General features: G+C 36.7%; 1 protein-coding gene across 10 annotated transcripts in view; it reads left to right on the forward strand.

Moving 5' to 3' along the window:
- Positions 1 to 23332, forward strand: part of RPTOR (regulatory associated protein of MTOR complex 1) — a 503724-nt gene that overhangs the window by 343218 nt on the left and 137174 nt on the right. For all 10 annotated transcript variants that reach the window (XM_072645257.1, XM_072645259.1, XM_072645258.1 and 7 more), the window contains 3 exons: positions 8643 to 8717; positions 10041 to 10106; positions 11345 to 11536. In XM_072645257.1, the coding sequence (XP_072501358.1) occupies positions 8643 to 8717; positions 10041 to 10106; positions 11345 to 11536 (333 nt within the window). The remainder of the gene's footprint in view (positions 1 to 8642; positions 8718 to 10040; positions 10107 to 11344; positions 11537 to 23332) is intronic.

A 23332-nucleotide genomic window follows, 5' to 3' on the forward strand; every position in this document is an offset into this window, starting at 1 on the left:
AATCAGATCAAATGTGTCTGTTGATCTGTGATGCAATTTTATTAAATTTAAAAGATGGTGAATATTTTGTCCTACTATTGTTCAATATTCTTTGTGATGACACTTGAAAATTCTTTAAAATTATACCTTGCCTCATTTGACAATTATGAGTCAGTCAATGAGTATTTAATATTAAGTACCTACTATGTGCCAAGCACTGTGCTAAGTGCTAGGAATGCAAAAAGAGGCAAAAAACAGTCCCTGACTTTAAGGAGCTCACATTCTAATGGGGGCGACATCAAGCAGACAAGTATATACAAACCAGATATAGACTACATAAATAGAAAACAATTAAAAAGAAAGCACCAGTATTAAGAGAGACTGAGAAAGAATTTCTATAGAAAATGGTGTTTTAATTGAGACTTTAAAAAGGTCAGGGAAGCCCTTCAGCAGAAAGGGAGACATATTCTATCCATGGCAGCAACCAGAGATAATGCACAAAGAGGCCAGTGTCACTGGATTGAAGAGTATGTGGACTAAGTTGTGATAAAACTGGAAAAGCAGGGCAGGGGGAGGGTAAGTTATGAAGAGTTGTGAAGGTTGTATCACTTTGATGTTAAATAACCTACAAGTGATGTAAGTATTCCCGTTAGCCTTAGTCTGGTTGTTTTTTTATTGTTTTTTTCCTGCCCAAGTATTAGACTTTACTTTTTATGTTAGTAGAATGAAAAGGCCCTTCCAAGTTTCACAATTTTTACTTGGCCTCAATTCCATTGCCTTGGTATCTGGTCTACTTTCAGATTGTATCATTAGCTGCTGGAACACTAAAATATTTTCTCTTATCTTCCTTTGTATCACCCTCCTTTCAGTAATTTGCCTTTCTTCATTCCCAACCCCACCCCAATTGCATTTCCGATTTTTTAAAAAGTATGATTCCCTTAACTCTCAACGCACAGAAAAGAACCAGAGCTGCCAGTGGAGCTGAAACCCAAGTGAAAATTTTATTTTTTTGCTTATTGTTTAGGAAAAAAGTAATATATGCATTCATAATCGAATTCTCTCTTTTCTCTCTTCTCTCTCTTCTACCCTGACCTTATTATGTCATGCCTAAATCTTGATCTGGCAAAAAACAGAATCTTGAGGGAAAAAAAAGGTTTCTTTGGAGATTTCTTAACTGCCAGGCTTTTTTGCTTCATTTATTCTGAACCCCTAAGTCTCTAGTGAACTCAGTGTTTTGCAAAGTGTGTCAGATGCTGGTTGAGTGTTTTTGTTTTGTTTTTTTCATTTGAAGGTTTGTTTTCTTTTCCTAATAGGCAGGTATCATAGGTAGAGGTGAGGATATGGTGCCTTTTAATAAAGGAGTCAGAGCAAAACACACTGTTTAGTACTTTTTCCATACCATTATTGTATTGCATAAAGAAAAATTTATTAATAATTATTTGTCTGAAATACAGTATAATTGTGTTTATCCTTCGTTGCCAAAGAAGACCATGCCATCAGAGAAATGATGACATGACTTGCATTTGACTTTGTTTTGAATGAGGGAGGGCTGTGCAGGTCACCAGCCTCACTTCTTCTCCAGAGCCATCTGAATCCAGAGACCTGATATTCCTCATGATCAGTGGAGATGACCCAGGATACACAGGGAGACCTTGGGCCCTTTAGGCCAAGGTCTTAGGGTGAGGCAATGCCCATTCATTGAATAGGCCTGTTTAAGAAGGTCTCCCTTAAGTGGGCAAAAGGTGCCCAGTTAACTTGGGTTTTTACTGGCTCCTTTCCTATTTCCCTTCCTCTCCTCCCCTTCTTTTCCCTCCCCTCCCCTCTCCTCTCCTGTCCTGTCCCAAAACCTTAAACCTACTGCACTCTGAAACTGGGACTCCATTGGGGCCCTGCCTGAGGGCTCCTCTGGACCCTTCTAGCTTGAGAGTGACAGTTGCTGTTTCCCACCCAGCCTGATGTCTTTCTTTTTCTTGACCTCATTAAAGGGGCCATGCCCTGGCTACTTCTTAAAAAGGCCTATTCAATGAATGGGCGTTGCCTCACCCTAAGTGAGTGCCTGCAAAGACCGTGGCCTAAAGGGCCCAAGATATCCCTGTGTATCCTGGGTCATCTCCACTCATCTTGAGGAATATCAGGTCTCTGGATTCAGATGGCTCTGGAGGAGAAGTGAGGCTGGTGACCTGCACAGCCCTCCCTCACTCAAAACAAAGTCAAGTGCAAGTCATGTCATCATTTCTCTGATGGCATGATCTTCTTTGGCAACAAAGGTCGGACACAATAATAGTATTTTATTAATTTAATGAAATTATTTCACTAATTTAGACTAAAAGAAGAGAGGCGTTCTGTCTTAGAAGTATGAATATTTTTGAAATAGAACTATTATTATTTTCAAGTACAATGAGTGATAAGTCAAGACAAAAATATCTGCTTTATCATTCAAGTGAAAATAAATTAATAACAAATAAAACTTCAAAGTAAACCTATGTGTTATCACAGCCTTATCATCTACATATAAAAATCCTTTAAAGTCAAATTGACAGCAATAGGATATAGCGGAAGAAAGCTGAACTTGAAGTCAAAGAATCTAGATTTGAATCCCAGTTACCTATAAAACTTTGGCCAAGTTCCTCAGTTTCCTTAACTGTAATATAAAAGTGTTCAACTCTACCATCTCCAACATCCCTTCTAGCTCTAAGTCTTTGGTTCTAAGAATTTGACCTAGAATCTGAAGGAAGCATGTTGAAAGACCTCTTAATATTTTGAGCCCTTGATTTGAAAAAGCTGTAAACTTTAAAGTGTCCACACATAAACAAGATATGAGAATTTTAAAGAAGACATTTATTTATTTAACTTTTTTCCCAGTAGGAAAACCCTGACTCATCGTATCTTGTTCAGAATTTATAAGGTCTTAACTAATGACGATAAGTTTTTCAGAGACCACATTGTAAACACAATACTTTAGGGACCACATAGGAGAGGATCATTGATGTTATGTGTAACTCCATCTCCTGACTGAACATTTTTACTTGCTGTCTCCCATGCTTAGAATTCTCTTTCCTAATCGCTCCCTTCTGGTTTCCCTGGCATCATTCAGGTCTCAGCTAACATTTGCCCTTTTACAAGATTTTCCCAGTCTTCTTTCATTTTAATGCTTTTCCTCTGGCATTACTACTAATTTATCCTTTATATATCTTGTTTGTACATACTTATTTATATGTGGTCTCCCCCATTCCTCTGTGAGCTTCTTGAGAGCAAAGACTGGATTTTTTAAATGACTCTCTTTGTATCCTCAATATTTAGCATATTACTTGGCACATAATAAATATTTAATAAATGTTTGTTGACTTCTGGGATCTTTGATATATTAGAGTCCAGGTAAAACACCAGAATGTATATATTTAAATCCACATATGATGCACTCACATTGATAGTTTATATGACTTCAAAATCTATCATCCATTACTTCTCCCCACCCCTATAAAAAGATTTTAGGGATGAACTACAAGAATAAGTATGCCAGACATTATAAATTTAGAAAAAATGAAATTAATAACCTTGAGTCATGCCTAAGCAAAAGTTTCCACAATCAGGAACAATTTTATAGAACTAGATATATTTTAAGGCAAGGATTATATTAGTGTGTACTTTTTAGGTGGAGCATATAGACAAATCTCTGTTTTGCATTTTCTCTTTAGAATTCAGGAATAGATTGCCATAATACTGTATAAATCACATCATATGTCCCTCTCTGCAGGAGAGAGTTCAGTCCCCTGTGTAGACCCAATTTTCCCTCCTAACTGTAAAATGCATTGGGTGGAATAGTATATGTAATGCAAACTTTTGAGATAGAAAGACCTAAGTTCAAATGCTACCACAGACACAATACTTTAATGACCCTAGGCAAATGCTTCATCCTCTCAATTTCTGTTTCCTTATCTCAAAAACAGCTTAATAAAAGCACCTACCTCATACCACTATTAGGCATGTATCCCAGAAATTCAGAGAAGCAGTCAAAGGATCTCATAAGTATAAAAATATTCATAGCAGGGAGGAATACAAGAGGTAATAAGGTGATATGGGAAACAGAAAATATCAATAAAATTTTTTGTTTTTTAAACCAGCAGTGAAAATTTTTTTAAAATATGCATTGTAGAGAACAGGAGTGGCAGTTAATCAGGATGGTTTTGTGACTTCTGTGTGCAATTTATTATATACTTTTTTTTTAAAGAGTGTATTCACTAAAGATTTATAGTGTCATAAATAGTTCTCATTTTCTGTTGCTTATATGATGATTGTTTGATGACAGTTGTATCAAGGTCATAAAAAAGGGGGGGTAAAATTTAAATGCCATATATCTATGTGTATTAGTTTATTGAACTAGCAAGTAGACTGGCTATGATTAGGAGAGAAAAAGACATTAAACAATTTTAGGAAGGGAGAATAGGGACCAAAATTGAGAAATCTGGGGTCCTTTGTTCTTAGTAGATATAGAAAATCTGAAAAATCACACAGCCACCTGCCTGATAGAGGTTCTCATTGATTTCCTCACTCCTGGGATGTTGCAATAGCCTTCCAGTTGGTCTTCTTTGCTCAGTTCTCTTCCTACTCCAATATATCCTCTAATCACCTGCCAAAGTGATCTACTTAGGGAGTGCACTCAGCACAACCTGGGAAGCACAGAGCACAGCCCGATGTGGCAGGGACAGAACCCTGAACAGGCTTCAGGGAGCCACCAGCAGCAGCAATTCCCAGATTGCTCAAAGCACAAATGCCGCAGACAGCTTCAAATGTCAGTGGGAAGGCTCAGTCACTCAGGAGAGGAGAGTATGGTCTGGACCCCAGCAGCAGCCACTGCAGCTGCAGCTTCCATTTTTGGAGCCCTCCTCCTAGAGCCTCTGGGGGAATTGAGCCTCTGATCTGAATCTCAGCCCTGAGCTTGGCCCTGACAAAGGACTCAAAAGTCAAGTAACTGGCTGGGAAAATGCCCAAAAAAGGGAAAAAGAATAAGACAATAGAAGGTTACTTTCTTGGTGAGCAGGTATTTTCTTCCATCCTTTCAAATGAGGAGGAACAATTTAGGTCTTTAGAGGAAGATCTAAAAGTCAAGCCTTCTGCATGCAAAACCTCCAAAATAAATATGCAATGTTCTCAGCCATGGAAGAGCTCAAAAAGGATTTTGAAAATCAAGTAAGAGAGGTGGAGGAAATATTGGGTAGAGAAATGAGATCAGTGCAAGAAAACCATGCAAAGCAAGTCAACATTTTGCTAAAGGAGACCCCAAAAATGCTGAAGAAAATAACACGTTTAAAAATATGCTAACTCAGTTGGAAAAAAAGAAGTCCAAAAAGCCAGTGAGGAGAAGAGTGCTTTAAAAAGCAGAATTAGCCAAATGGAAAAGGAGGTTCAAAAGCTCACTGAAGAAAATAGTTCTTTAAAATTAGAATGGAGCAGATGGAAGCCAATGACTTTATGAGAAACCAAGAAATTACAAAGGAAAACCAAAAGAATGAAAAAATAAAAGATATTGTGAAATATCTCATTGGAAAAACAACTGACCTGGAAAATAGATCCAGGAGAGACAATTTAAAAATTATGGAACTACCTGCCATGATCAGAAAATGAGCCTAGATATCATCTCATGAAATTCTCAAGGAAAACTGCCCTGATATTCTAGAACAACAGGGCAAAATAAATATTGAAAGAATCCCACTGGCCACCTCCTGAAAGAGATCCAAAAAGAGAAACTCCTAGGAATATTGTAGCCAAATTCCAGAGTTCCCAGGTCAAGGAGAAAATATTGCAAGCAGCTAGAAAGAAACAATTCAAGTGTTGTGGAAATACTATTAGAATAACACAGGATCTGGCAGCTTCTACATTAAGGGATCAAAGGACTTGCAATAGGATATTCCAGAAGTCAAAGGAACTAGGATTGAAACCAAGAATCACCTACCCAGCAAAACTGAGTATAATACTTCAGGAGACAAAATGGTCATTCAATGATATAGAGGACTTTCAAGCATTCTTGATGAAAAGACCAGAGCTGAAAAGGAAATTTGACTTTCAAACACAAGAATCAAGAGAAGCATGAAAGAGTAAACAGGAAAGAGAAATCATAAAGGACTTTCTAAGTTGAACTGTTTACATTGCTACATGGAAAGATAATATTTGTAACTCTTGACTTTTTTCAGTATTTGGGTAGTTGGAGGGATTATACACACATGTATGTGTATATGTATATATATACATACATATATAATATAGACAGAGCACAGGGTGAGTTGAATAAGAAGGGATAATATCTAAAAAAAAATAAAGTGAAGGGGTAAGAGAGGAATACATTGGGAGGAGAAAGGGAGAAATGGAATGGGCAAATTATCACTCATAAAAGAGGCAAGAAAAAGCTTTTTCAATGGAGGGGAAAAGTGAAGCTTAATCTCTTCACATTTGGCTAAAGGAGAGAATAACATGCTCACTCAATTTGGTATGAACATCTGTATTACACTACAGGAAAGTAGGGGAGAAGGGGACACATAAGGTGAGGGGGATGTAGAAGGGAGGGCAAATGAGAGAAGGGCATAATTAGAAGTAAACACTTATGGGAAGGGACATGGTCAAAAAAGAATAGAATAAATGGGGAACAGGATAGGATAGAGGGAAATAAAGTTAGTCTTATATAACTTGACTTATGGAAGTCTTTTGAAAAACTACGCATATATAACCTATATTGAGTTGCTTGCTTTCTCAGTGGGGATGGGTGAGGAGGGAGGAAGGGAGAGAAGTTGGAATTCAAAGTATTAGGAACGAATATTGAGAAATGTTTTTGCATACAACTGGGAACTAAGAAATACAGGTAATGAGTTATAATACTCTCTCTTGCCCTACAAGAAAAGAGAGAAAATGGGGGTAAGGGAAAGGAGGAGTGTGATAGAAGGGAGGGCATATTGAGGGAAGGGGTAATCAGAATGCAAGGTGTTATGGGGTGAGGGAGGGGAGAGATGGGGAGAAAATTTGGAACTCAAAATTTTGTGGAAATGAATGTTGAAAACTGAAAATAAATAAACATTTTTTTTTTTAAAAAGTGATCTACTTAAAACACAGTCTGACCACATTACCTCTTCTTGTTCATAAACTACAGTGATTCCCAGTTACCTCCATTCTAAAATATAAAATTCTCTGTTGGACTTTTAAATACTTTTTTTCATTTAGCAAGCATTTTTTTCTCTCCCTCTCATTTTCTGCCACTTCCTTTCCCCCACTGAATAAGAAATTCAAAACATTTGTAAGTGATAACAGAGTCAAGCAAAAAAAATAATAAAAAATAAAAATTCCATATTGACCATGTCCAAAAAGGTGTTTTTCATTCTGCGTGTGTAGTTTTATGATTATAGTTATGTAAATATTATATAAATGTTTATTAGTTTGGAATAGTTGGTCACCTTTCTATCAGGAACTGTGTAGCTTTCTTCATCATCAGTCCTCTGGAATCATGTTTGATCATTGCATTGATCAGAGTTCTTAAGTACTGCAACCTTGTTGGTCTTTAGAATGTTGTTCTTACAGTATAATTTTTTTTCTCATGTTTCTGCTTACTGAGCTATGCATCAGTTCATTAAAGTCTTCCCCTTTTTCTCTGAAACTGGACTCTTCATTGTTTCTTATAGCATAGTGTATTCTGTTACATTCATATGGCATTATTTGTTTAGCCACTCTCCAATTGATTGTCCCACCTCATTTTCCAGTTCCTTGTCACCATCAAAATAGTGGCAATAAATTTTTTTCACATAATACTTTTTCTTCTTTCTCTCTTCTCTTTGGGGCTTATTGGCCTATTCTCTCTGGCTTTTAAAGCCCTTTGCAACCTGGCCTGTTCCTAACTTTTCAGTCTTCTTCTATTCTACTTCACTCCACGTATTCATGGATCAATTAACACTGGTCTGGCTATTCCTTTCACATTATACATACCTCCTAACTCTGCACTACCTGTCCCTAGAATGCTGTCCTTCCAACCTCCACCACTTACTTGGCTTCCTTGGCTTTCTTCAAGACTCAGCTCAGATCCCCTATCCTGCAAGAGGCCTTTCCAGATCCCTCCCTTTTTCCCCTTCCCCCAGTTCCTTTGGGATAGCCTCCCATTTACACTAGATACTTGTATGTGAGCTCCTTGAGGGCGAGCTCAGTGTTTTTGCTTTTCTTTGTATCTTCAGGCTTAGCACACTGCCTGGCACTTAGTAAGCTCTTAGTAAATGCTTGTAGATTGATCAGTTGATTGTGTAGGAAGTAGGAGTGTCTGTAAAGATATTCTTTGCCTATAGGCCATCTCTCAAATTGTCTCCCAGTAACTGGGCTGTTCCCAATAATTTGTGATGCCTTTGCCTATTTCCACTACACAGATCATATTTTTTTCAGAGACTATAGCACAGGACCATTTCATTTCTGAGTACACATAAGATTCTAGCAATTTATCCATAACCACAGAGAATTTGTCTGCAAGCAACAACTCACTATTTTTTCAAATGAAAATTGGGCTTGAGGGGAGAAAATGATTAAGCCATAAAATATTCATGGTACATTCATTCATTCATATATCATAAGAGGCAGAAAGAAATTCCGTTCAGGTAACTGTGCTCACTGTTTTCCCTTCTTTTTTTCTTTTTTCTCCTCAGTCATGCCAAGCTGATCTCGTGAAGGACAACGGTCACAAATATTTCCTTTCTGTCTTGGCAGACCCTTACATGCCAGTAAGAACAAATATAATTGCTCTTTTCAGACATTCTCAAGAATTGTTGTGTGAATCTGACTGTGTGATACACAATTGCAGTATCTGTTTTTATGAGGACTACAGACCTCAAGACACTCATTCATCAAAAAAAAAAGGTCTGGTTGGTTTCATACCCAACCACAGGAAATCCCAACTACTATTTTAGCATCCTCTGAATTTTAAACAGCACTCTTTGCTTAATATTATGTTATGCCAGTGACTTTTTCATCCCTGCTTTTAAATGGGACAAATGAATTTCATAAAAAATATCTCTTCTCACTGGTGTTTTCATTGCAATATAGGAAAAGGTGATTTACTAGGATTTTATTAACAGAACTCTATTAACTAACTGCACATCTACAACAAAATGATAATTTACATTTAGAGTGATGATTTTATTTCATGAAATGTCTCCTGAGTCATTACAAAAGATTGAACTGTTTTCACTTTAAGTTTTATTTTCAAATATATTTTATTTTATTTAGATTCTTTGAAAATTGTTCATTCATGTGTCAGATATATGGTAACTGTTAATCATGTTTTATAAAACCTGCTTGTCTCTTGAAGCTCCTAGTATAATTTTGAACACATAGTAAATACTTAATCTAATATTTGTTGAGTTTATTTAGTTGAACTAGAATATTTGATTATCCAGAACCCTCCATTCCTGTAACCATTCCAGATAACAGAGGTACTTGTACTGTTGGCCTCCTAACATATGTTCCCAAGGAAAAGAAAGTATTATAAATAAGAAGTTTTGTGTGAACAATTATTTATATACATTAACCTCGATTTTTAATTAAGATATCATATATAGTTAAAATTTATAAGCAAGATTACAGTATCCTTAATTTATCTTTGTAAATAATCACTAACCTGATTCCTCAGCACATTAGAATTCATATAAAAGGAATGAAAAGAAGGCTAATTCTGCATTTTAGGACAAACATACCCAAGTGTGAGAGCATACTGATATGAAATGGGACAGAAGGAAAAGACCTGATAAATCTCATAATTAACCAAATTGTTTTTATCATATTAACTTTCTTATTCTTCTGTATTATTAGTCTTTCTGGGAGACAACTTTTCTCCTTTGAGAAATGAAGTTATTCTCATAGTGCTGTCATGTTTATTTAGAGAGTCCAGATTTGTTTAGTTGTTTGTTTTTTGAGTAGACCAAAAAGCATGACTGTATCATAAAGGCCTGGACAGGGTGACGTTGGTCAGCCATAGGAGTGGTGGAGTTTTACCCCAAAAGGAGACAGATGCATGACTGAAAGTGAATGTCTTATTTTTCATGCAGGCTGAACATAGGACCATGACTGCTTTCATTCTGGCTGTGATTGTCAATAGCTATAACACAGGACAGGTGAGTGTGTGTCTTGTAGCCTCCTTCTTCCAGCCACCCCACTGGTCCATCACTTTGTTCAGTACTATATTTACTATAAATTTTTATGAATCATGTTTAATGAATTCATTTGCTACATGATTTGGTTCAATCTGTCAAATGATTGCAGTGTTCAGGCATTTGTTAAGCACCTAATGTGAATGGTGCTGAACATTAGGGGTACCAAGAAAGGCAAAAATGTAGTCTCTGCTTTCATGGAGCCCATATTCTTTTTTTTTTTTTTTTTTTTTTTTACAGGAGTGGGTTGCTAAAATTTATTTATTTATTTATTTATTTTTTTAATGTTTAACAATCACTGCCATACAATTGCGATTTTATCCCTCCCCACCCACCCCCCACTACCTCCCTCCCTCCCCACGACTGCATACAATTCTGTATAGATTCTACATATACTTTCCTATTGAGTATATTTTCACTATAGTCATGCTATGTAGTCAGACTAAGATAAATGAAAGAATCCGTATAACAAATCAGAACATGATAGACAAACAGATACACATACACAAACATGATCTGCTACATTATGTGAGTGACTTCCATATTTCTCTCTCTGAGTGTGGAAGGCATTTTGCCTTGAGGTCCACCATTGGGATTTTTTTTTTTTCAGAAGTTCTTGTGTTATTACAAAAATCTAAGTCTACCAGAAAAAACTCTCACACACTGTGGCTGTTGCTGTGCATAAAGTTCTCCTGGTTCTGTGGAGCCCATATTCTAACAAGAAAGACAATGTGCAAATAATTATGGACATACAAGATATGTCTGATTTAAATGGAAGGTAATCTCAGAGGGAAGGGATTAGGTGCAGGGAGATCCAGAATCATTTCAAAATAAAATTTATGGTCCACAAGCAGAAAAAGAGATAGAATACTAGCTATCTTGTTTTGTGATCAGATAAAACTGTTGCTCTGACATTAAATAAAAGTCACAAACTCAAAAGAATATTGGAATTATGGAAGAATAATACTGGACATGGAAAGGAAGGTAGAGAACTTTATAGAACCCTGTTCCTTTCTCTTTATTTAAAATATGGAGATTGCTGCCTCAAATATCATGATTTCAAGTATGATCTCATCAACACACCTTGGAAGCTTTATTAGCCAAAAATTTGAGTAGTAGGGAAACTTTGATGTTGTGTAAATCATGTAGGCCCCTCCTCAATTTTTCCTACATAATCAGGGGACCATTTTTTCTTTTTCTAGGAAGCCTGTCTTCAAGGCAACCTGATTGCCATTTGTCTGGAGCAACTGAATGACCCCCACCCTTTGTTGCGCCAGTGGGTAGCCATCTGCCTAGGACGGATTTGGCAAAATTTTGATTCAGCAAGGTGGTGTGGTGTGAGGGACAGTGCCCATGAGAAACTCTACAGTCTTCTCTCTGATCCCATTCCTGAGGTAAGTTGGCCTGTTAGTGAATGATAGGTTGAAAATGCAAGTTTTAAACTAATTAAAATGTCAAATTTAAGCACCATTATCAAAAAACATCTAAGCTCTCTACTGCTGTTTTTAGAGGATGACATAGAAAGAATTCCCATGATCTTAGGCCTTATAATTCAATTCAACAAATGTTTATCAAGGACCTACTCTGTACAGGATTTCGTGTTAGTATTAGGACAAAGTCTTATAGCAATAATAAGATAGTTATACATAAGTTAATTACCATGGAGATTTTCTTAGTTAACAGGTCTTCCATTTAAATAAGGATCAAATTATTTACACAGACTGCCAGACTCAGATGTCTGTCCATAGTATAAGGACCTTCAAACTTTCAAGTGTGTAACCTTGAGTTTTTGTGGTTGATTTCTAAATATGTAATTATATTCCAAAGGACAGAGCTAGGAATAATGTAAGGAAGTTGCAAAGAGACAAATTAGGATACAGTAAATCAATAAGCATTTATTTAGTGCCTACTATATGCTAGGCACTGTGCTAATTGTTGTGGATACAAATACAATGGACAAAGTAATACCTCCTCACAAGCAGCTTTCTTTCCATCAGGGAAAACTACACACACACACACACACACACACACACACACACACACATACACACACACACACACACAATACAACATAAAAGCAAGATAATTTTGCACAGAAGATATTAGCAACCAATGATGAGAGGTAGGAGGAATCAGGAAAACCCTGTTAAGTGTGAGAAAAGTGGAAATGTAAAATCAGCCTTGAAAGTCCAAGTTGTAAAAAGGTAATTAAATGCTGAACAAAGGAGTGTATATTTATAAACTGAGCAGCATTAGGGAATTTATAAGTAGGGAAATGACTTGACCGGACCTACACTTCTGGAAAATCACTTTGGCAGTGGTGTGTAATATAGATTAGAAGGGGCAAGGACTGGGGGAAGACAGATCAGTTTGGAGAACATTCTATCTACAGTTCTCAGCTGCAAACATATACATTTCCCTACTTTTATGCCTCTTTTCAGGTTTGTGTATGTGTTCGTTTTCCTTACTCTACTTACAGTACATCAGTCAGAGAGCATGAACCAATTTTATTGTTAGTGTTATATTTTAATTATTGTTGCCTTTTCTTTCAACTGAGCAAATGTCAGAATTATTCTTCCTTTTGTCTTTTTGTTACATAAATGTTTTATGTTTAATACCCAAGGGTAGCATCACTGAATTTGGGAAATTTGTGTAATCTGGGAATTTGTGTAAATGGGAAGCTCTCTGGTGGGCCTCAGGAGCAGCAGTGGTAGGTAGTAGAAGTATTCTGATTACCCCTCTCCCCAGTCTATCCTCCCCTCTACATCCCCATTCCTCCTCCTATTCCCCTTCCCCTCACTTTCTTGTAGGGCAAGATAGATTTCTATACCCCATTGCCTGTATATCTTATTTCCCAGTTGCATATAAAAACAATTAGATTATTTGAATACTTAAGTTAATATCTTTTGATTTACTGCTCCTTTTGTTAAATATATGAGTTAATATGAATAATGATAATGTAACATGTCTAAAGGGGTGTAGGGTGTGTTCAGGAACGACCAGTACCTTTGGTGTGATGTCTGCTGAGCCCTTTTCGGGGCTCTTTCCACCTTTGGTGTCCACTTGTGCCACCTAACCTTGTACCTGTGGCTCCAAGAAGCTGCAGCATGCATAATGGCCACACTCTGGTAAACCATTTTGGCAGACAGGCCAAACCAGGTTGAGGTTAGCCAAGGGTTCTCAAACCCATTGGTGAGTTAAGGGGGTGTCTACCCCAAGCATGTAAAGACTTCATCTAGTGGAATGGGCAGATGAGAACAATTTGTTCCAACGGCCATGAAGGCAGATGAAGCAGGTGATGTGAAGCACTTAGAGCTTGGTTAGATACTGAAGACGCCAAGGTCATCCACTGCATCCTGAGCCATCGCCAGCCATCTTGACTCTGTCCTGCCACTGGACTATAATGACTCTGGAGGAGAGAGTGAGGCTGACAACTTCATGCAACTCTGCCTCACTTAAATCCAATTTACACACGAATCAAAAGACAAAAGAATAAAAAAAATGTCTAAAGCATAAATGCTTAGCAATGAAGATAAAGCCACAGAGGATTTGTAGTCAAGGGGATATCATATGACTTAAGCAATAAAAATATTGAGACTATTTTGAAAAATTCTTTGGAAATATAAAGATTATGGTATATTGAGGATGTTTTACAAAATGTTATTGGAAATATAGGGAATGTGCAATACTAAGAGATACAAGGGGGAAAAATAAAACCATATCTGTTTTCTATAAACTACTTGATGATGTAGACACCTCCAAAATTCCTAATAGGATTGGAGTTTCAAAAAGTAATTGAACTTTGATAACTATACTTTTCAGAGAGAATAAGAGGACACTTAATAGAGTTAAAATGTTGTCTTTCATGAGGGATTATCTGTAGATAAATTCTTTGAGTTAACTTGAAATAAAAATCTCTTTGAAATACCACAAACAATTTATAGATATTATTAGATTTTCCCAGTCTAGCATATGCTATTATATTACAGTGGCATAATATACTTAGGTTAGGACTTTTCTAAGGGAAGGATCCTTGTCTCTTCCCGGGGAAGAAACATGGAATGTTTGGGCTGCAATATAATTCAAGCTTTACAATATTGACAGATACTCAAAGCAGAAAAAAAAACCAAGTAAATTATTAGAAAATCTTAAAGGCTCAGCTTTTAGAATTGTGCTCAGTACAAAAACTGTGTGGCATATAATCTCTTGACCAGAAAGCTTACAGATATTTGTGTGAGATCTCAGTTGAAGAGAATATTACAAAATGATGTGTGTAAAAGGTCAAAAGTAACTAGAAGCCCTTTAGCTACAACATAGGAAACTGATACATGTATGAAGGAGCACTCCAAGACCGTAGACACTCAGCTTGTTCCAAAAGTCAGCATGTAGAACTAATGAAAATGATGTTGCTTTCAAAAACTCCAAAAGTATGCCTTGAACTGAAGAATATTACAGTTAAGATGACAATAAAGCAATGGCATATTGTTCCCTCTCTTTCTCCTTCCCCTCCCTACCATGATAGTTTCATCACATTTATCTCTTTCACAGAGGAATATCAATTCAATTGATGAGAGAATTAAATCTAGGCCAAATTTTCCCCTCATACTATATAGCATTAGGTAGAGAATACAGTGCACAGTGCTGACACAAAGTTAGTACAAAGTTATTTTTACAGTAACTAATCTGGAATTTTAAAATTCAAAACTATTAAACTTATGAGTGGTCATAGGCTTATGTCCAACGTATCAAGTAAAACAGGAGAGATGATTTGTGGTGGTATGTATATAAATAACTACATTTCACATTTTTATAAAATTCATTTTTATTCAAATTTGAGTTTGCTTTTTTTTTACTGTTTATAAAAACTATACTTTTGTACTGTATTTTTTTGTAATTCTCTTCATATATTGATAATATACATTTTGTTCTTTGTATGCCATATAGTGATGTTAATGAATAAGAATATTTACTTTTTCTTATGTATAATGTTTTTCATCAATAAGAATAATTTCTTTAGACTATATGAGCTATTTATATACATACATACATATATATAAATTCATTGTCATGAATGAGAAAGTTAGAGATCTTGCATTGATCCAGTGTAAAGTATCTTTATTATATTTTGATGTGTGTGTGTGTTGTTTGTCTATCTCTTATACTGAATTTTTAATTTGCAGAGGTCTGCAAATGTTCACTAGTTAAGCAAAATAAAAGGCACTTTGCCTTTGTTATATGTTATTTGAATATGTCATGTTATAGAAATATTTTAATTTTTGAAAGGGACAGAAAAAAGCATTTTTGTACAAGGAACACTAGTAAAATAATTTGAGAAGAAATTCAGCCCCTTGTATTAAAATATTACATAAAGACACAGACTGAGAACCTGAGGGGAAAACCAGCTCTCACCCTCAGCTAAGTGTAATGATGGGACCTATTTGAAGCCAGAGCACTGACTACATTAAAAACAGGTACAGCACATTGTGGCTCAGCAGTTTACCTATGTATAACTTTTCAGAGTTTTGAAGGATATACTTGATAAACTACAAATTAGATAGCTCTTTTGATCAGTCAGTGAATATTTATTAAGTACCTACTATGTACAAGGCACTCTACACTAGATATATAAAAGACAAAAAGACAGTCTCTGCCCTTAAGGATCTCAGTCTAAATAAGGAGGCAAGAATCATACAGATACTTTTGAACAAGCTATATACATATACTTATATTAATTAAATATGTACAAACAAGTTATATACACACATATATATGTATGATAAATAAGAAAGAATTAGAAGGAAGGAACTAGAATTAAAAGGGATTGAGAAAGTCTTCTATAGAAGAATGAATTTTACTTAAGGCTTGAAGGAAGCCAGCAGATGGAGATGAGGATGGAGAAGCATTCCAGGTTTGCCAGGACAGCTTGAGAAAATGTCCAAAGCCAAGAGGTAGAATATTTTATTCAAGGAACAGCCAGGAGACCATTATCACTTAATCAGAGAGTACATAGTAGAGTGCGATGTATAAGAAGCCTGGGAAGCTGGGAGTTGGGGAGGAGGATAGGATAGGTTATAAAGAACTTAGAAGGCCAAACAGAACATTTTGTTTTTGATGCTGGAAACAATAGTAGAGCTGCTAGAGTTTATTGAGTAAAGGGGGTGACATGATTGAACCTGTACTTTAGGAAAATCACTTTAGTGGCTGTATGGATGATGGATTGGAGTGGGGAGAGATGTGAGGCAGGCAGAGCCATCATCAGGCTATGCTGTCTAGATGTGAGGTTATAAGGGCCCAACACTAGAGTGCTGGCAATGTCAGAGGAGAGAAGGGTGGTATATTGGAGAAATGTTGACAGACCTTGGCAGCAGATTGGATTTGGGCAGTAGCAGAATGACAGATAGTGAGGAATCAAGGATGATTCCTAATTTGGGAGCCTAAGGGACTGGGGGAATGGTGTTGCTCTCTACAGTAATAGGGTAGGAAGGAGAGGAGGATCTAGGAGGAAAAGTAATGAGTTCAGATTTGAGTACGTTTTAGTTTAAAATGTCTGTTGGACATCCAATTTGAGATGTCTGAAAGGCAGTTGGATTGTGAGTTAGAGGTCAGCATAGAGAGATCCATGCTGAGATCACTAGAGGGCCCAAGACAGATCCCTGAGGAACATCTGTGGTTAGAGGGCATGACCTAGATGAGGATCCAGCAAAGGAGACTGAAAAGGAATGGTCAGATAGGTAGAATGAGAACCAGGAGAGAATGGTGTTCCAAAAGCCTAGGCAGAAGAGACTATCAACGAGGACAGTGTGATCAACTCTGTCAAAGGCTACAGAGAGGTCAGGGAGAATGAGGAGAGAGAACAGGCCATTGGATTTGGCAGTTAGGAGGTTATTGGTAACTTTGGAGAGAGTGGTATTAGCGAAATGATTTAGAAAACTGAATTGTAAGGTATGTTGGTAAGTGAGAGGAGAGAATGTAGAGGGATCTGTTATAAATGGCCTTTTGGAAAGAGTTTGTCCACAAAGGGCAGAAGAACTAAGGGATATTAGGAGGGATGAAAGAATCAGAAGTGATTGTTTTAGAATGGGCATGTTTCTAGGTGGTAGGGAAGGAGCCAGTAGACAGAGATTGAACATAAGTAATAAATCTGAGATGACAGAGGGGGCAGTCTGTTGGACAAGATATAATACGATGACTTCACTTGTGCAGATGGAGGGGTGGGGCTTCATAAGGAGTAAGACCATCTCTTTTTTTTTTTTAGTATTTTAATAACTATATTCAATATAAATTATTTCCTTTGAAACGCTACATATTTTATTTTAGGCATTTAAAATAATTATTCTGAGAAGGGGTTCATAGGTTTTAGTAAACACTGCCAAAGAAAAGTAAATAAACACAGTCAAAAAAAAAAGTAGGCTAAGAAACCCTGCTATTGAGGACTGTAGGAATCAGTTATGTGAAGGAAGAAGTTGGAGTCAGGGATAGAGGACACAGAAGATAAAGGGAGAAGTTATTTTAAAAAGACAAAATACAGAAGCACAGGAGCTGAGCTGATGGGCAAGCTATGCACCTGTATTCCTGGGAGCCATGGAAGGGTGACTGCTTTGCTGAGATCTTATTGGCTAGAGAAAGGCTGAGTTGGCTGAGAGAGTTGACAGAAGCCAGATTGATTCTGCAGCTTCTGGAATATGATTTGAGCAAAGCAGCATCACCTGCTTCCGAGAGGCATCTTGGCTTTTTGCCCTCTATTGTCATCTACAGACTGAGAGAGGGAAACTTTCTAATTGATGACTGTTTTGTCCTATAGCACCCTCTGTAGCTTAAGAAATGGGAAAGGATAAGTTTAAAAACACATGCTTCTAAACTGTTTTGAGCATAGGTGATATATTTTGCTAAAAGAGCTTAACATTTTCTCAGCACCCTGCCAAGGGTTAGGGTTTTATATTAAAAGAAACTAACACTGCTTCAGTGGTCTAATGGTGGCAGAGAAACATCTTTGCTCAGAGCCACAAGGGAAGCCAAACAGTGAAGAAGTAGTTTTGCTCAGCAGGTTACATGAGGTGCATACTGTCTCTAAAGAGACCCGGGACATCAAGACCTGCTACATAAAGTCAGGAGTTGCTCCAGGCAAATAGGTTCCCCTCTTTATCCCCCTCCCTTCTAGGTTTCTCTAAGGGTATACCTGTTCTCCTCCATGAACACTTTGTGCATTGAGGAAGAAGTATGAAACAGGTCTTTGAATGACTGGTATATTTTGATTATTCCCATGCTTGCTTGCTTTTGAGTAAATAGTATGAACATTCCTACTCTTACATTGTCATTTAATGAATGTTTCATTTTTAAAAAACAGTGGTTATTATGGCTGATTTTTTTTTTTTAATAAATGGAAGCACACCAGTGGGGAAACAGAAACAATAGGGGTGAATAGTAGGAGTGTCTCAGCGTCTCCCCCAACACACACACACACACACACACACACACACACACACACACACACACCCCCATGGTTACTCCTAGACTCATATAGGTGGAGCATCAGTGCCATGCACTCTGAGCTGAGGGAAGAGGTAATAAGGGCTTGAAGAGGTGATTGGCCATATAGGTGAATTAAATGTGAGACTTGTTGTAGAGATGGAAACAATAGGATTTGGTACATTATTGTCTGTGGGTGAGGAAGGTAAGGAATCGTGAAGAATGCCAAGGGTGTAAATCTGAATGACTTCAAGGTGGTGCCCTTGAAAGAAATAGAAAAATTTAAAAGAAAAGCAAGTTTGAGCAGAAAGTAGAGTCCAGTTTTGTACTTCTGAGACATACAGTTTAAAATGTTCAACAAGCAGTTACAAGTGTAGGGCCAAACCTCAGGATAAGGGCTAGAGCTGTAATTAGATTGAAGAGTCATCTGTTTGAAGGTAATAATTAAGCCAGTCATGGAAGCTGATAAGTTCACCATTAGAAAACAAGAATAGGAAGAGGTCCAAGACAGTACCTTGGTGTACAACCAGTTAAACTAGGGTGATACAAATGAGAAACTAGCCAAGGAAATGGAAATTTCTGAGGAATAAATGAAGGCAGTCACATTTGAAAACTTTGAAGAAATCCAGTTCAGTTGAGTGATGAGTTCAGAAACCAGATTGTTAAGCATTGGCAAGAGATTAAGAGGAGGAAAAGTGGAAGAGTATAGACAGTGTTTTCTAGGAGTAAGGGAAGAGACAGAGAGACTGGTGGGATGGTAGGGTCTAATTATGGTGTGTGTGTGTGTATGTGTATGTGTGTTTGTGTTTTAATGGATGGGGGTTTATGTGTGGGAGAGCACTGGACATGTTTGTAGACAGGACCTAATCCAACTTGTGCCTCAAAGCAGAATTGCTCCCATAACATATCTGACAGACATTCATCCTTTGCTTGATGATACACACAGTGAGGGAAAATCTACTATCTCCCAAAGGAGCTCATTCCCTTATTAAAGAAGTTTTCCTTTGCTTGTTAAATGCAGATCAATGGATAGGCAGAAAATGAAGACTAGAGATAGATAAAGGACAATCATTGAGGCATTCTAGAGAAGATGAGCTGGGATGTGATCAAGGCTACTTATAGAGTGGTTAGTATTGATGAGGAGTAAAGGAAAAGAGATGGAGTGTGATATCAAGGGGTTATATATAACATGTAGAGAAAAGAAAGAAGAGGGAGCTCACTGCATAAGACTTCTACTTTCTCAGTAAAGTATGAGGTGAAATCCCCAGCTGAGGGGGTTATGGAAAGTGGTTTGCAGAGTGGGATAGAGAATCAGGGAGCAGTTAAAGTGTTGCCTTGTGTTACCGAGAGCCCATTGAGATTACATAGCATAAATCTGTGGGGAATCTGTTTAACTTGTTTGGGTGACTTCTGCTAGCTCATTTCTGTAGTACATGAGTAGACAGTTGATAATGTAAGGAAAAACTTGCAAATAATTAGTACTAATGGAAGAATCTCCCTTGAGAGGTGGTGTATCCTTCCTCATAGTATAATAGGTCTTCAAGTATAAAGGATGAATGACTGTCAGATATGTGGGAAGTAGGATTCTTCTTGAGGTACAGGTTGGATTGGGTTGTCTCTGAGATCCCTTCCATCATTGACATGATTCTCTAATATATAGCTTTATAAACACAGCATTTCACCAACTACAATCCTAATTACAACTTATTTGACTAACAACTTTTGCTAAATAAAATAAGCTTAGGAGGAAAAGTAAAATCTTTCCCCCAGACTTCTTATAAGTAGACATTTGCAGATATCCTTGAGGTAAAAGGCTTGAAGTGGTTTAGACAAACAGTAGAGGGAGACCTAAAGCAATCAGATTTTATGTAAATCTCAAGTTACCTCTGTATCTTTCAAGAGGATAAAATTAGATTAAAGATTAAATCATTTTTTTTACTAGATTAAAACTCAGGTTTCTATAGTTTGAAAGCTCCCAAAATTCTTGGGAAATGACAAGCAGGTTGATTATATATTTGCTTCCTGATTCCCTAGCCTGCAAAACATTCCACTCTTAAATAACAATATTCTATTTTACTCTTCATGAACCAGATGATTTTAGGTTCTGTATTATGTGCTTTATGGTCCTTAATGATAGCAATTAGCATTTATTTCAAAGTGATATGTAGCTTTCTTCTTCCTATTCATTTTCACCTTCTTGAATTCTAAACACCAAACAAATTGAGTTTGCTGTTCCTCATACATCCTGTTCTCCATCTCATCACTTGGGCCTTAGCATGGGCTGCCCTCCATGCCTGTAATATATTCCAATATTACATGCAAGGAAACCAGCATAAGCAAAGAATGCCTGTTTTCCTGGGATAGTGTGACTGTATTGGCTGCAGTTCAAGAATAAACATTAGGGAGTAAAAACAGATAGGGTTGGATTCCAGGTTGATACCTTATTATGGAGTCTTAATAATGCCAATCTCGAGAGCATGACCTTTATCCTATTAAAAATAGAAACCTTATAGATTTTCTGAATAATGAAAATGACATGATAACACCTACATTTTAAGAAGATTAACCTGGAAATAATGAGTATTAAAGCCTAAGATTTAATCTGTGAACTTTTTTTAAATTAACAATTTTTAAAAATTGATAGTTATTTGAATATAAATCTTCCAGGTGTGATCCTGGGTATCTTTTTTCCTGAGATGAGGTCCATAGTTTTCACCAGATTACCATAGAAATCCAAAACAACAACAACAAAAAAAAGGTTAGAAAGCTCTCATGTAAGCTCACATAGAGAAAGAAGAAGGTAGAGGCAAGGAGACTTTTAAAATTAGACCTAGAGGAAAGATTCAGAATTCTAATGACTACAGAATTGTGATACCATTAATAGTAGATTAGGAAATTGATGGAGGAGTTAAGGAGAAAGATGTTGAGTTTGGTTTTAGACAAAAAGTCATAGATTGAAAATGACTTTTAGGAGATCACACAGCTTATTTGGATGTAATGAGTTTGAGGTGGCAAACAACTTCTCACAAACAGATTGTTGGGTTACATACCTATGCACTGTCCTGGATTCTGGTGATTTCTTGGGTATACTCCAGAAGTTTGCTAGTTGTTTGAGTATTGTTAAGATAGGGTTGTTACTAAAAGTTAGATTTCACCCCAAGTGCTCAATGTTCTTTTAAAAACATCTAATTTATGTTTCCGGAGAGAAGGAAGAAGAATTACATTGTACATATGAAAAAACTGAGGTAATATATCCAAGGTCATGCAATCACTTTTCCCTCTAGAAAGGAAATGAATAACAGTTGTGCCTTTCTTATCTTTAAAAAATAACATAAAATGTTTCATCCAGTTTCCTAAGAACCAGTATTACTAATTCCATTTTCCAGATCTCTCTCTAATAAAAAAAAAAATGTTTAAAATGTTTCTGTGAGCTACATTTGGAATTGTAGAGCTGAGTTTTTAGTTAAGGAAAGAAAATAAAACTCAATCCTTTTTAGATAAGATTTTTTCATTTTTGACGTTTAAGCTCTCCTAGTTTTGACTTGCATTCCTGGATGTTCAAAACTATCCTATTTATATTACAATAGAATAAAATTGGCTTAAGCCCTTGAAAAAGCAGTGTCTGTTCATCAGTACTTACCAAATGTTTCAGTGAAAATTCTTCAGTATCATTTGTCTAAATCAGTAAACATGTCAAAACCTTGGAGGAATTCAAATGAAGCCATGTTTCACCTTCTTGACAGATCAGTCCCAAAATGAGAGTGTTTCTTGTGAAGATGCTAAAATGTTCAGTGACAACTCAGGAGTGATCAGTATAGCTAGGAAAGGAAAACCTAGAGATGATGGGAAATCTCGACTTAAAACAAGAAGATTGGTGTGTGTCCCTATACTTAATAAAAAGTTAGGATTTTTACAGTTACGAAGAAAGGTTCAAAGAATAACTGACCATGTATTCTCTACTGGAATTTCTGAGTAGAGTGACATGATACCCTCGGATAGTCTTTCAGACACTACCCTTTAAGTCATCTTTATCACCCCTCAACAGCCCTGTCATGCTTTAGTTATCTTAGTCTACTGACCTTATCTTTTTACCTAGCTTCTTCAGAAAAGTGTCCAAAATTATTTGTATTAGTTAAAAATGCCATGCATCATTTGGAATTATGCTCAAAGGGATATGAAACTGTCTATAATACCTTTTGACCCAGCAATACCGCTAATAGGTATATATCCCAAAGAGATCAAAGAACAGGGGAAAGGACCAATTTGTACAAAAATATTTATAGCAGCTCTTTTTATGGTGGTAAAGAACTGGAAACTAATGAGATGCCCATCGTTTAGGGAAAGGCTGAACAACTTGTGGTATATGATTGTGATGGGATACTGATGAACAAGATGCTTTCAGGAAAGCCCAGGAAGATTTACATGAACTGATGGCAAAGTGGGCCGAAACAGAACATTGTACATCATAACAGCAATACTGTATGATGATCAACTGTGAATGACTTAGCTATTCTCAGCAATACAGTAGTTCCAAAAGACTTATGATGAAAAATGCTGTCCACCTTCAGAGAAAGAATTGATGAAGTCTGAATACAGATCAAAGCATAGTTTTTTTTTACTTTATTTTTCTTGGAAGTTGTTTTTGCTTTGGGGGCTTTTTTGGTCTTTTATTTTGCAACATGGCTAATATAGAAATATGTTTTGCATGACTGTGCATGTGTAAT

This window comes from Notamacropus eugenii, chromosome 2 (assembly GCF_028372415.1).
Source record: "Notamacropus eugenii isolate mMacEug1 chromosome 2, mMacEug1.pri_v2, whole genome shotgun sequence".
Classification (NCBI taxonomy): Eukaryota; Metazoa; Chordata; class Mammalia; order Diprotodontia; family Macropodidae; genus Notamacropus; species Notamacropus eugenii.